This window comes from Pelobates fuscus, chromosome 6 (assembly GCF_036172605.1).
Source record: "Pelobates fuscus isolate aPelFus1 chromosome 6, aPelFus1.pri, whole genome shotgun sequence".
NCBI classification, from domain to species: domain Eukaryota; kingdom Metazoa; phylum Chordata; class Amphibia; order Anura; family Pelobatidae; genus Pelobates; species Pelobates fuscus.
The window spans coordinates 231,336,654-231,352,016 of NC_086322.1; the positions used below are offsets into that span (position 1 = coordinate 231,336,654).

The following is a 15,363-nucleotide window of genomic DNA, read 5'->3' on the forward strand; positions in this document are numbered from 1 at the left end:
TTGCTGTGCAATAAACAAAGCTTTGAAACATATGCTTTTAAAATAAAGTTCTTGAAGGATTCATTTATTACTCATTCCGTTTTCATTTTGTATAAACTCTAATTTTAATTTCTACTCTTCATAACCCCATTGCAATTAGTATGGAAAGATTCCAACTCTGATTATGCTTATATGCTTTCTTCTGCTTGCAGATTCCAGCCGGCCTGGGACCCATATGATCTCTGCAGACGATGCTGAATACCCTCGAGAGTACCGAACCCTTGGTAACGGGACACGCCGTTTCTCCAATGTGGGCCTTGTTCACACTTCAGAGCGCCGGCACACTGTGATTGCTGCCCAGAGCCTCGAAGCACTAACTGGTCTACAGAAGTCTGACATGGAAAGGAAGAGAGATGCCTTCATGGACCACCTGAAGAACAAATATCCCCAACACGCATTGGCTATCAGAGGTCAACAGGAGAGGATTAGAGATCAGGTGAGAGCACAAGACTTTCTAAATATTTCATATTTCACTATACATGCAGAAGAAAAAATGTTGACCTTGTTCTTTTTTTGGGGTAGTTAATGTAAATTTAAGGTTCTTTGATTCCAGTGACCTATAGGAGAAACTAAGGCCAAAATTACATCCTACTACTGGCTTCATTTGTCGAGATTCTCAGAATATACTCACAGTTTGTTTATGTTGAATCTCAAATTCTTCTGTGTACTAACTTGAACGGAATATACATAATATACAATACTAATGAGATATGCTGTTTTTAAGATATTGAAAATAACACAATTAACATGTGGAGTGCATTACCCTTATAATATGTACTTAAATACAACTTTCTTTATTGCTGTATGGCAGTTTACTTTTTTTTGTATATTTTTTAACATATTTCGTAACTTGTTAAAGGACCCCTATAGGCACCCAGACCACTTAGCTTAATGAAGTGGTCTGGGTGCCTGGTCCATCTAGGATTAACCCTTTTTTTTATTTTTATAAACATAGCAGTTTCGGAGAAACTGCTATGTTTACACTGAGGGTTAATCCAGCCTCTAGAGCCTCTAGTGGCTGTCTCATTGACAGCAGCTAGAGGCGCTTGCGTGCTTCTCACTGTGAAAATCACAGTGAGAAGACGCCTGCGTCCATAGGAAAGCATTGTAAATGCTTTCTTATGAGACCGGCTGAATGAACATAAGCATATCATTATTTTGTATGGCTTAATGTAAAGAGCACTGTGTTTCCTGGATCAGATGTGAATAACAAACAGGGTAACCTTGAGCAATGTAACCAATAAAAAGAAACTTAAACTTAAGACTGGTTTGGGAAACTAGGCAGTGTAGAAGAGTTGGAGTGGCACACGTTTGCTAACACAGCTATACTTATGGTTACATTTTATTTAAATGTACCTGTCGTTCTATTTTGAATTTATGAACTTAAAGACCACACAATTCTATCTATACATTCTGCAAGCAGATTAGCTAGCTAATGTATAGAACGAGAAAAACCTATTTAAAAGTAGATATTTCTCCCACCTGTCAATCGTTTCTTTCACATAGACTCCCTATCGCCGAATTGACTGCCAAGGAGAGCAAAAGAGACCTCCGACAGGCGGTTCTTCTGCTCTCCAAGCATACAAACCATTATTATAATTAGCATTTCTGTAGTGCCAACATATTCTGCAGCACTTTACAATTATAGAATGGGTATATTTGACAATAAGTAACATACAGACTGTAATAGAGACAAAAAGTGAAGGAAGCCCTGCTCAAAAGAGCTTACTATCTGTAGATACATATACATATTCATATTCACACATGTTGACATTCATATACAGACAGACTGATACACACATATTCATATACACACACACACACAGTATTTTATATATTTTTCTTTTGACATTGGTAACTACCTAGTTGAGACTGTTATTGCTGGGTATGGAGTAAAAAACGGAGTGGCAAACCTCACTCCATTCCAATGTCTGCATGCTGACAGTGAAGCCGGCGTGTTGGAACCTCAGAGGAGGTTTGTCATGAGGAGCTTTTGTCACTGGAGGTGGGTGCTACAGAAGAGTAACAGCCAACTCTTGTAAGGACATAACAGCACTGGATCAGAGTTAAGGCGAGCCATGGTTCACTTTAAGACTCTTGTCCAGTGGTCCTTAAACCAGTCCTCAAGGCACCCATACCCGTCCAAAACATAGGGATTATCCAAATTTTAGAAGAAACAAAACCCTTACACACAATTGGGTATTTCATAAATCCTGAACTGGTAGGAGTGCCTTGAGGACTGGCTTGGGAACCACTGCTCTAGCCTAAACATTGTAACTTGCCTACATATTGCAAAGAAACACATCTCTAGACGGAGCCAAAATAATTCAGCCTTAAACCTGAAATCCTATAGAGTTGTGCTTGGTAAACATTGCTTTATTATTTATGTATTTATTAAATTAGCAGTTTATTTTTAGACTAATTATAATGCCGTTATTTCTTTAAATTAATTGCTACTCGATCAATGAATTTATAGATCATCTAGTGCTGATTTGCATAAACCAAGCTGATAAATGGTGATTTTATTAGCTAATTTTGCTGCGGGGGACCTGGAGAATGACACTGGCATTAATCATTCACCCACATGGAGTTGGAGATAAGAAACTCAGTACATAGCTGATCTGTCTTGGTGTAAAGGGTTAATTTATTTTTTTTAAAAATTTCACTGCTATTAAGTAACCAAATTGCTTTGCAAAATAAGTTATGTAAATCCATTCAGAGTGATATTTAAATAACTGCAATAAAAAAAACAAAATGGGTTTAACTAAAAGGAAACAATTATTGTCCCCTGATGCTTTGAGAAAAACAGTAACAACAATGCTATAGAATTAGACTTGAATTTCCTTGCAAGCAATATCACCTATGCAGGATGTGTCATTTGTGATAATGGCTTTATTCCCATGTTTAGTGACGTCAGGCTTGTTTCATGCAACAATTTAAAAGGAAAGGTGGGCAGCTGTATTAATGATGTTAATGCTGACAAGTCTCCAGTGGTGTTCTATGGCAGACAGAAGCATGTTCTTTGCAACACATTTATTTTATGTTCTCTGTTTATTTTATCTTTAGTTTTTTTTTGAGGGAGGCATAACAAAGTTACCTAATGAGATGGTTTAATTTCAGCTGCAATACAATGCCCTCAGTTGCTTTGAAATCATTTTTTTAGCTAGAAGAAGGTAGCTGGGACCTATTGTAAGATAAATGGTATTTAGAGAATCTGATAGACACCCATAGGCCATAGCGGTTGGGAAAAGTGTTGTAAGCTTGAATATTTCTTAAAAGTTATCTACCTGTGAACCTTTTTTTAATGTTAGTTTACCTCTCAAAGATATTAAGTAGGTCATCAAAACTGCACATGGTGTATGCGTCAACTTTAAAGATAACATTGACTTTCCAGTCCCATCAATACTGGGCACCAGCTATAGTGAATCACACCAGTCACTATAGAACTTTTCTGTAACCCATAACGTTAACAAAGTTACATCTTTTGTGTTTAGCTCTTCAATCCACTCTTGGTAAATTGCTTTCAGGATATAATGTTTCAGGAGTAATTTGTTCTCCTAAAATGATTAGGACTACCACTTTCTGTTCCCCTGAAGGAAGCTGGAGCTCAACCACAAAGTCAGTGAATAGCTTTCAAAACCGTTCAAATTTACTTACAAATTCTCGAAGCTGGCTAGACAATTTACCGTTTGTAATGTGGCTCCTGTACACCGCCAAAGGAAAGCATATTTATAGGGATATTCTCCACAAGGGTCATCATAGTGAACAATGGGTCCCTGCCCTGGCACCTCTGTTTCTGGGACATCATTCAGTTAACTCAGAGATTATTTTATTAACTCCCTGGCAATGGGGTGCCGCATGATATGAACCCCAAAACAGTAGTAGTAGAGCTCCTTTACAAACTAACCTCCAGCATTTTTTTTTTGTATTTCTTTTCAACTTTAGTTCTTTTATTGTTGGAAGAGGTGACAACATATCAAAGTCAGGTACTTCTACAAGCGGCTTCAAAGCATATGTGGTACAAAACACAGTTGTAGAACAGGGATGGCATCTCATGGGTCCTCCGCTCTTTGAGCTACCTTGTCATACATAGGATGTGCCATATGTATCCTGATCTAGAATGTCGCCACATCCAACTTTTATTAATGCGTGATGGAGTAGAGAGAAGTAAGAAAGAAGAAAGGGAAGAAAAATAGAAGAAAGGAGGGGGGAGAAAGAGGATAGGGAGGTAAAGGGGTCTTACTGGGTTATGGGTGTAGTCAACTTGTATGTCCAAGGTCCGTACAAACATATCCCGAAACCTGTAATCTGTAACTTGCGACCTATAAGGGGTCAGTAGTGCTTATCACTTTCATAGTAATCTGTAATCGTGTCTACTCATGCCTATATATTTATTTTATTTTATATATATATTTTTTATATTATTGTGTATTATTTTTAAATATTCTTCTCCAAGTGACCCATGCTTCTATTGTTTTATAATTCCTGTTTGAGCCCATGTGAGCCATACGTTTGTATGAGCCGTTAAGGGACACCGTCCTTATTACCACCTCTTGAGTAGGAGCTGTTGTGGTTTTCCAACCCCTGGCTAAATCTATCTAGATTTGTGGTTATCAGAATGTGGAAGGTAAGTAACCTTTGGGGTGTGGTGAAAGTACCGTCAAAGGTCTGGACTCCCCAAACCCTCTGTCTGTGATTTTCTACATTGCAGTACGATTAGGGATGCGGGCTCTTTGTTTCGCTGTGATGAATCTGTCTACTTCCCTTTGTAAGGTTGACAAGTAAGGGGGGGAATTGCTATGGGAAGGGATCGAAACAGGAATTGCAGCTTAGGGAGCAACACCATTTTAAAAGCCGCAGTGCAGCCCATCCAGGATATAAATTTACCTCTCCATCTGATAATGGTAAAACAGATCTCCCCTTCCAGTTTCCCATAGTTTAATTAGAAAAGGTTATGGAGACGATTTGGGATTTTAATCCTCAAGTGGACAAGGAAATTGTCCCTTCAGTCAAATGGGAACTCTTTTTGAAAAGCTTAAACGGTCTCTTTATGTAAGTGTATCGGCATGAGTTGTGCTTTGGTCTCATTCAATTTGTAATAGGAGAATTTGCTATATTTCCTCAGGGTTGCAATTAAGCTTGAAAGGGAAACTTGAGTGTTTGTAATCGTAAGGAGGACATTATCTGCAAATAGGCTCATCTTGTGGGTAGTACTGCTTATCTGGACTCCATGTATACTTGCGTTCTTACTGATTAGAATGGCTAGGGGCTCTAACGCTAGAACATATAGAAGTGGTGAGAGTGGGCACCCCTGCCATGTTCCATTCGTGATATTAAAGGGATTAGACGGGAATCCACCATAGGATACCTTTACTGTGGGTTTGCTATACAGGGCTTTCACAGCGGAAAGAAATCGCCTCTGGGAAGTTGAATTTTCTCAAGACCACCTCCAGGAAATTCCAAATGAGGCGATCAAAGGCCTTTTCTGCTTCGAGAGATAACTGGACTCCTCACGTTTTTGCTTTGGCCATGGAGTGTATAATGTCTAATACTTTCCTCGTATTGTCAGTTCCCTGTCTGCCTTTTACAAATCCTGTCTGGTCTGGGTGGATTAATAAAGGGAGTAGCAGTTTCATGCAGTTTGCGAGAACGTTTGCAAATAGTTTGGCATCCGAGTTGAGCAGGGAAATGGACCTAAAGTTTTTGCAGCATGTAGGTGGTTTCCCCGGTTTTGGGAGGGTCACCACTGTGGCTGTCAACACTTCCTGGGGCAATTTACACCCTGTTCCAAATTATTATGCAAATTCTATTTAAGTGTCACAAAGATTAAATATTTTGTTATTCAGTTTAACTCATGGATGGCATTATGTCTCAGGGTCTTTTGATCACTGAAATAATCTCGGACACCTATGATAATCAGATTACCTGGTGAGCCCAATTTAAGGAAAAACTACTAAAGGAGGTTGTTCCACATTATTAAGCAGAGCACCATTTTCATGCAATATGGGGAAGAAAAAGGATCTCTCTGCTTCCGAAAAGAGTGAAATAGTTTAATGCCTTGGACGAGGTATGAAAACATTAGATATTTCACAAAAACATAAGCGCGATCATCGCGCTATTAAGAGATTTGTGGCTGATTCAGAGCACAGATGGGTTTGTGCAGATAAAGGCACATTGAGGAAGATTTCTGCCAGATCCATGCATTGGATCAAGAGAGCAGCTGCTAAAATACCATTACATAGCAGCAAACAGATATTTGAAGCTGCTGGTTCCTCTGGAGTCCCACGGACATCAAGGTGTAGAGTCCTCCAGAGTCTTGCAAATGTGCATAAACCTTCTATTCGGCCACCACTAACCAATGCTCACAAGCAGAAATGGCTGCATTGGGCAGAAAAATACATGAAGACTAATTTTCAAACAGTCCTGTTCACTGATGAGTGCCGTGCAACCCTGGATGGTCCAGATGGATGGAGTAGTGGATGATTGGTGGATGGACGCCCTGTTCCAACAAGGCTGTGAAGACAGCAAGGCGGTGGTGGAGTCATGTTTTGGGCCGGAATCATGGGAAGAGAGCTGGTCGGCCACTTTAGGGTCCCCAAAGGTGTAAAGATGACCTCTGCAAAGTATGTGGAGTTTCTGACTGACCACTTTCTTCCCTGGTACAGAAGGAAGAACTATTCTTTCCATAATAAAATCATCTTCATGCATGACAATGCACCATCTCATGCTGCAAAGAATACCTCTGCATCAATGGCTGCTGTGGGGATAAAAGGAGAGAAAGTCATGGTGTGGCCTCCATCCTCCCTTGACCTTAATCCTATTGAGAACCTTTGGAGCATCCTCAAGCAAAAGATCTATGAGGGTGGGAGGCAGTTTACATCCAAACAGCAGCTCTGGGAGGCTATTCTGATATCTTGCAAACAAATTCAAGCAGAAACTGTCCAAAAACTCACAAGTTCAATGGATGCAAGACTTGTGAAGCTGCTATCAAATAAGGGGTCCTATGTTAAAACGTGACCTGTTAAAATGTTTAAAAAGTTAAAATGTTGTTATAAGTTTGATTGAAATAGCTTTTGATTTCAGTAAATATGCTGCAAACACAACAAATGACAATTTGCATTTCTTTACAACCTATAAAGTGTTTTGAAACTTACTGTGCGTAATCATTTGGAACAGTGCTTGTTTGCAATGCTTGTTTGCAACAGTGCAATGTTTAAAAAAAAATACTGTTATCATTGGGAGGTTTGTTCAATAAAATTTGAATTGTACTCTTAATAGTTGATAACATGAGAATTATGCTGACTATTATTTACATAAATTATTTAGGTAAATCAGAAAAATATAATTTGCATAATAATTTGGAACAGGGTGTAGATGTGCTGTTTGCATTATTAAACAGTCGTATGTACGGAGAAAGTGTTGTTTTGAATGATTTATAGTATATGTTCTTAAGCCCGTCGGAGCCAGAGGATTTGTTAGGGGGCATGCCTTCAATTGCGGAGATAATTTCCCCTGTCATAATAGGGGCAGCCAGTTCGTCCTTTTGGGATTGTGAAAGAGTGGGGGTCTCAATGGGGTCCAGATACCTGGATGATGCAGCAGTTGATGCGTGCTCAAGGCTTTTGTCATTGGAGAGATTATAAAGTTCACTGTAATACTCACAAATTCATTGCTAATATTAGATGGGGCAATCAGTTTGTTCTTTGTAAGGGAGATAAGATATGGGATTCTAGTTTGTGCCTGTTGATCCTTGAGCTTTGCTTCGAAGGACCTTGCCTGCCCTGTTCCCTTGTGTATAATGGCACATTTTCAGTTTTTCCATATTAAAGCTGGTGTGTTTTAGATTTGATTCAGTGATTTTCGCTCTAATCTGTAGGATTTAATCTCTAGCCTGTTTATTGGGTGTGACTTGATTGGTACTGTTTAGTTCCTGCAGCTGCTGGGACCAGTCTAGCTTTTGGCATTGGGATTGTTTTTTAAGGTGGGATGCCCATTTAATAAACAGACCCCTCATCACTGCCTTGTGAGCCTGCCATATAGATTCAGTGGAGTTTCCCAGTATGTCGTTGTCTGAGAAATATTGTATGAGGTGGTCAGTCAGGGATTTCGCAAAGTCCCGGTTTTGTAGACACGACTCATTCAGTCACCATGTTTGCCCTTGAATGTGAATGTGTCTGCTAACGTGAGGGCCACCGGTGCATGGTGTGACCAATCAAAACCTCCTATTTCGCAGTCTTCTATTTGGGGCAAGTGAGTACCCAGGACATAGCATCTATCAATACTAGTGTAACAGTTATGGACAGGGGAGAAAAAAGTATATTCCCTGTCAGTGGGGTGTAGTGTCCTCCGGGCATCATATAAATTGCGAGAATTTAAAAAGTGAGCCTAAGTGCTTTGCTCTATTTGACAACATTTTGTCCCTCAGTGGAGTCTTAGAATTGAGGGTATCGCGTTTGGGGTCCAAAGTGCAGTTAAAGTTGCTGCAGACTATTAAAAACCTTGCCTTACCCTATCTAATTTTGTGAGTACCTGTCCCAAGAACTCTTTCTGGTGATCGTTAGGGGAGTAAATATTGGCTATTGTGAATACAACATCATTGATATTGGCTACTATGATTAAGTATCTCCCCCTTGGAGGGAGAAAGTTAGTTTGTTGCTGACCAAAATAGAAACCCCCTTAGATTTGGTGTCAGAGGTTGCGTGATAATGTTATGGGAATTGTTTACTTTGAAACCTACATGGGTCGCGTTTCCTAAAGTACATTTCCTGGAGGAAAATTATATCAATCTTCAATTCTTTAATTTGTCTATACAATGCGTGGCGCTTGAATGGGGCGTTCAGCCCTTCACTATTATGTGAGACTAATTTCATGATTGTATTGCACAATTTAGCTATTCAACGTAAACCTTCCTTCTGAAAAACAACATTGCGTGGTTTCATTCTATCCTCAAGGGAGATGGGAAGAGAAACATAGGAAAGAAGAAAAGAGCAGAAAAGGGTTGTATTTTTATTTTAAAGGACCACTCTAGGCACCCAGACCACTTTAGCTTAATGAAGTGGTCTGGGTGCCAGGTCCAGCTAGGGTTAACCCATTTTTTTTTATAAACATAGCAGTTTCAGAGAAACTGCTATGTTTATAAATGGGTTAATCCAGCCCTCAAAGCCTCTAGTGGCTGTCTCATTGACAGCCGCTAGAGGCGCTTGCGTGATTCTCACAGTGAGAGCACGCAATCGTCCATAGGAAAGCATTGATAATGCTTTCCTATGAGACCGGCTGAATGCGCGCGCAGCTCTTGCCGCGCGTGCGCATTCAGCCGAATGGGAGGAGAGGAGGAGGAGGATCGGAGGAGAAGAGCTACCCGCCCGGCGCTGGAGAAAGGGAAGTTTTAACCCCTTTCCTCTCCCCAGAGCCCGGCGGGAGGGGGTCCCTGAGTGCCAGGAAAACGAGTATGTTTTCCTGGCACTATAGTGGTCCTTTAAACATTTTTGAGTTTTAAGTGTGATGCAGCATAATATATGGATACATCTATCAAACAGCAGAGGTATAGCAAAAATCAGAATAAACAAACGGGAATGCTTTAGTCTTGAGGATGGGCCTCTTCGGGCTTAAGAGTTACATAGACATAGGATTTCCACATATCCGCTTATACCAGTTTGTTTATATTTTCCTCACTTTTCAAGTGTATTTTAGTATGTATGCCATACCTTTTTTGTATATCTTTCATGTAATGTAAGGGGCATGATACGAAACAAATACATGGCACTTCAGCATATTTTGCTAATAATAACAGACCAGTTTTTAAAATACCTGAATTTTTAAGCATTCTTAGAAACAGTGAAGGAGATTCGCCTATTCCAGATCACATTTGGGACATTTATCATAGAGTCTGAATCGGCTCCGAAACCAGCTGGAATTGATATATCAGGCATAATATGCATGGTGTGTTATTTTTATTTACATATCCTGAAATGACGCTGATGGTAATAGTTTGAATAGCTTTATGTAGCTTTTGGTATTAGCAGCCATTTCAGAATGGCATTGGTGTTATTGCAACCAATAACCGCTAGTAACAGCTTGTTTTGATTGAAAACCACTAGTGATGAGTTGCTTCAAAGAAGAACCAGTAGTTATGGGTTGTGAGCCACAACAGGTTCTTCAACTACTTACCACTAGTAAGAGGGGCTGTTTGGACCAAGATTCACTGATTTCCCATTTGACTTTCCCACAAACTGTTAGCAAAAGATGTTTTTTACTTTATCTAGAATACAATCAATTACCTTGACGTTTAGCACGTTGCCTTCATTTTTCACATGTACAAAAAGGAAAATGATCAGTAACTCTGTTTGTGGACTCCTAATGAAATATTCTGCATTACTTGAAATGCTAGCAATGAAAAAGCATCTTATTCACAAAAATGATTGCAGCAATGAAAGGCCCCGTGGGACACAATAACATTGTTAGCTTTGATAAATCCGATCGTGCTCCATTCCTGCAGCCAGGAGAATTTGATGTGGAAGCCGTCGCGGTCTTTGAAGTGGTGAATATAAGATTGGGTGGCTCTGTCACGCAGTTTGAGACGTGTCTGGAGTTTAAGATGCATCTTTCCCGAAACATTTCTGAAATGGCCGCTCAGATCATTTCTACACATAGACAGGTCTGACACGGCAGAGAAAATCTTCACGATTCTGAATATAACAAATGACCAGGATTTGGCGTGATTATAATTTTAATTAAATTATATATACACACCTCTTTTTTTTTTATTACTGTTGCATTAGATATTACCCTGAAATATGTCATGTCTGACAGCTGCATTTTTGTTGTAAACTGCATTTTTTTATTCAGAATGTCAGATACACAAAAGTACAATACACATCCGTAACATAATCAGCAATTAGGTGTTAGCTGCATTTCACAGTATCAGATAGCTCTACGTTAGAATGTCTGTTTGATATAATAAAAAGGATTGCTCATCGATGCTACAAAAAGTATTTGGGTTTTATATGTCTATATATAATATTAAAATTCATAATTTTGCCCGTTTTAAGTTTTTATGCCATTTCTTATTTGTTTAATTATTTTGTAAATTGTAATTTGTCTTTGGATTTGAACAGTTTGATTTGTTTTTTTACAGCCAGTTATATGCATGACAGCATTACTCAGACAGAAAATGAGCAGGCTGATAATATCAAAAAGCACAGGTGCACTTCTAAATGCTAGCCAGAAATCAACTGCATTTTTCTTTCCCTGGAGACCGGCATGCAAGCTCTTCCCATTATCACATTTCAGAAATAACAAATATCCATGTTTTTTTGTATAGTAGAAAAATTGACAGCACTGGCTATAGTATTAATCAGTTGAATACAATTTCATGAGGTTTGCAAAGGAAGCTGTTGACTCCCAATTATATAAAACCAACAGACCATTATTTACCCACAAGGAGCCTTTAAAAAGAACAAGACAAACTCAAATTCTTGGCAATTGAAGCAAAACAGCAATAGTTTAATTTTTTGTATGGAAATTCTTTATCAAGACTAATACAATTATAATTACAATTACCAATACAATATTTCAAAGAACTGGCTTAAATGTAGAGGGACACTCCCACCACGTCATAGGTTAGACATAAATAAGGGATCAGCAGCCAATGGCACATGTTATGTTTGGCACTGCATGCAAGGCTGCCAGATCCTTAAATCTCCCCTGAAGTTGACCTATCAGGGTTCCCAGTGGGACATCTTTAGATAGCTGCTAGTTCCAACTGAATGTTCAGCAGTATTGGTAGCAGGTGGTGAGAGATAATCCTCAATTTACTCAATACAGTGCTAGGAGAAAATGACCATTTCTCACCAGCACTTATGATGGAGGAAACACAATAGAGGAGAGCAGCCACCATAGCAGCTGGACTGACCGGTACCTGGCCTGCTTGGTCCTTAGTGGATCCCATAGAAGCTACCCTTTCAGCCAGACATACACACACAGCTCCAGAAGAAGCCTCAAGAAACACCCAAATACTACAAACTACCCACATTTAAACAACCCTCAAAAACACTACTGAAAACTCTCATACAACCACACAACCCCACAATCAGTTAGCCAAACATACACACAAAACCACACACACAATATAACATATCACCCACACATACAATCCCACAAATGGCAGACATTCCCACACAGCACACATTCACATACATGCAGAAAACACACATACACAATATAACACAACTCATATACACACAAATACAAACCCATAGAGCAGTACCCTTGCATAACACAAGCACGATACAGCAACATTAATTTAAAAAAATAGGACCAGCGTACGAGTGGCCTCAAAGTCTTCTTTTGGCATAGTGTTTCTAAAAGGTTGCCTACCCCTGCACTCGACTATTAATCTAGAATACACCTCCCTGCTAAATTCTCTTGCTCTTGCACCTTCATAAGTATGGAATTTGAGTGAGTACCCATTGTTCCAGCCCATGGTTACCATTAGGGGCTTGCAGCTCTAGGGCGTGGGCCAGGCCATACCTTCCCAATGTGTGTGTGTGTGTGTGTCACTATATATATGTATATATTTATATGTGTGTGTGTATATATATATATATATATATATATATATTATATATAAAAACTTGCACTCCCACTTAGTCTTTAACACCCGGTGCTTGATAGCACTAAAATGTATACAAAGTAGTAATTCATCAACACTCCAGGGATTCTTGAAAAAAAAGTTTACTTGCAAAAATTGTCACTTACAGTCAACGTTTCAGTTCCTATTTGGAACTTTCCTCAGGACAAACACAAGTGTATTACCACAAACATCACATTTATAGGACCCTAATCAATAACTCGCCATTCAACTGTGCAGGAGGCTGGTGTTCTATCATCCAGAGAGCGCATGTGTAGGGGCTGAGGCACAGCTGAAATAATCATGTCCCAGTTCCCCAAGGCACGATCTATTAGTCTGCCATGTTGCGTTGCCTGGACAACCAGGACGCAAGCGTCTAAAGCATGGATCCGCCCCTTCAATAATATGCGCCTATGGGTAACCAGGACGCATATCTCTGGAGCCCCTTACCTGGAAGTATTAATGTAGCTACCCTCGTCTCCATGGACCTTGCCAGAGTCTGCACAGTAGAACTTACAATATACTCCCGATCAAGATATATAATCAACTCTAGTACTCCCTAGCCACTTCTTGTTTTTATAGTGAAGAGGGGGCCCATGAGACTTCCAAGTTCCAGATCCTCTTGTGAGCCCCTGCTGTCAGAGTGTAACTGTGGGTTACCACTGCAATGTTCAGATATGGCACACATGCCTGGGCTCGCGAGAGAGGGAGAGGACCTGCTGTCTTCCGGAAGTGTAACACGGAGTATCCTAAGCCTTCATTATAAAAGCAAGCTGGAAGCCTGCACTGGGAGTGCAATGTCCCCAATCCCTTGCCATAAGTAAGAAGCAAGGAGGGGGAAATAAAATATGGAAAAAAATAATGAACATTTTTTTTTTAATTTTTACTGCCCAGAAATCACACCACAAATTTACACACACACTCTTCATCCATCCATCCCACACACACTGCATCCACAATATACATAATATGGAATGCTCGACTATGGTTGATGCCCATTAGAAAAAAACTGAGTGACCATCTATTCATAGTTACATTCAACTTTGGTATGGCATAGCTCACATTGAGCTTTTTCTATCCCTAAGCAATTTCTCAATGTGGAATGTGCAAGCCAAAAGTAAGAAATATGTGTTTTCCTCCAGCTGATGATGCCACATCAGTTAACAGCTGTTCACCTGTTTGCATGTCGCTTTCTTTTAGTCCAACTTTCATAGAATTAAACACAGTCCACTATTCAATGTCATACTTTCTAGAACACTTTTTTTTTTGTCAAAAAACCTGTATACCTTTTGAATTTAACAACATTTGGAAGAAATTAATCTGTGAATATTTGAGCACATATCCCCATCTCATTTAATTTAGGATTCATGATGCCCATTTTTTTTTTTTTTAATTCTTTATTTTCATGGACAGCCAGTACAGAAAATGACAAATACCAAACATCGTAAAACATATGAAAGGTAAGACTGCACAGTACATTGTCTTTTACATTCTGATTATTCTTAACCGTATCTATTAATATGTGCAAAAAACGTCTCAGTTCCAATAATTGTACAATGACTATTAATAGTTTTACAATATGACAAATAAGAGAAAAATATAGTGCTAACAGAAAGAAAGGTTCAGTATTATTATGTAACCATTTAACTTTCATCGTGGGAATTGCTTTTCTCTTTCGAAAAGGCTTACTATTGACATGATATTTACGTCAAGGCATATAGCCTTGTTTTGTATCACTGTTGTCATCTCAGCTCTGTAAGAGGTTACGAGTAAGGAGTATAGGGAGGAAGGATCACATCGAGAAACTTGTAGAAGCATACTGTGCATGGAAGCTTTTGGCCAGCTTGCCGGTCACTAGGCGAGGTCAGGCATGCCCACTATTGCATGTTGGGCTATTTTGTGTCTGTCTGTGTCCAGACCATGCGTATGTGGCCACATAAAATCGTGCGTCTGGTATCTGTTGAAATAGAAGCCCTGTGTGTATAAAGGTGTAAAGGACAGTATGGAACCCAATGCCCAGCTTAACAAGGCATGTTCCCCTATTCGGCTATTTGGCCAGTGTCTCGTCAGTCAAGCCACCTCTTATCACTGTCTCTAGTGACATTGCCCACTAGAGAGGGGGAGAGTGTGAAGAAAAGGTAGGGAGTGGGGAGACATTAAGGGGTCAGATACTAAGTCAAGTGTTGCCACCTTGTCCTCAGGGGGGGGGGGGGGGGGGTACTGGACACCACCAGGTATCCTTGTCAGGTATTTCCCATATCTTTACTGCAGTGTGAATTTTCTCATGTTTCCATATGGTCCTCCCATGGTTGTCAGATCTTTAAAAATTTCAGATTCAGTGTTTCTGATTAGGTAGGCATCTCTAATTTTGGCTATCACCTCATCTTTGGTCAGTGAGTGTGGTTTTAAAGGAAAACTCAATGTGACAATGGTGTCAGGAGGTGCTGTCTTAGCTTAAGTGGTAAATCGTTCTCAAATGGTTTAACCTCAAAGGCTGCCTCTAGTACCGAACTCCAGGTCCAGACTGTATCTAGCCATTCACCGGCGCCCCTGCCCGGCTGCACTCCGCATTTACAGTTGCTTAAATTAAGAAGCTGGGTACAGCCTAGAAGACCTGAAGATCTGCACTGGAGACAGCAATGGGGTTTAACTGTTTGAGACGATGCACAGGGTCATCCTCGCACCATAATACCATT

General features: G+C 39.8%; 1 protein-coding gene across 10 annotated transcripts in view; it reads left to right on the forward strand.

Annotated features, from left to right (window-relative positions):
• Window positions 1–15,363, forward strand: part of SRCIN1 (SRC kinase signaling inhibitor 1) — a 506,902-nt gene that overhangs the window by 276,594 nt on the left and 214,945 nt on the right. For all 10 annotated transcript variants that reach the window (XM_063458818.1, XM_063458825.1, XM_063458827.1 and 7 more), the window contains exon 3: window positions 192–475. In XM_063458818.1, the coding sequence (XP_063314888.1) occupies window positions 192–475 (284 nt within the window). The remainder of the gene's footprint in view (window positions 1–191; window positions 476–15,363) is intronic.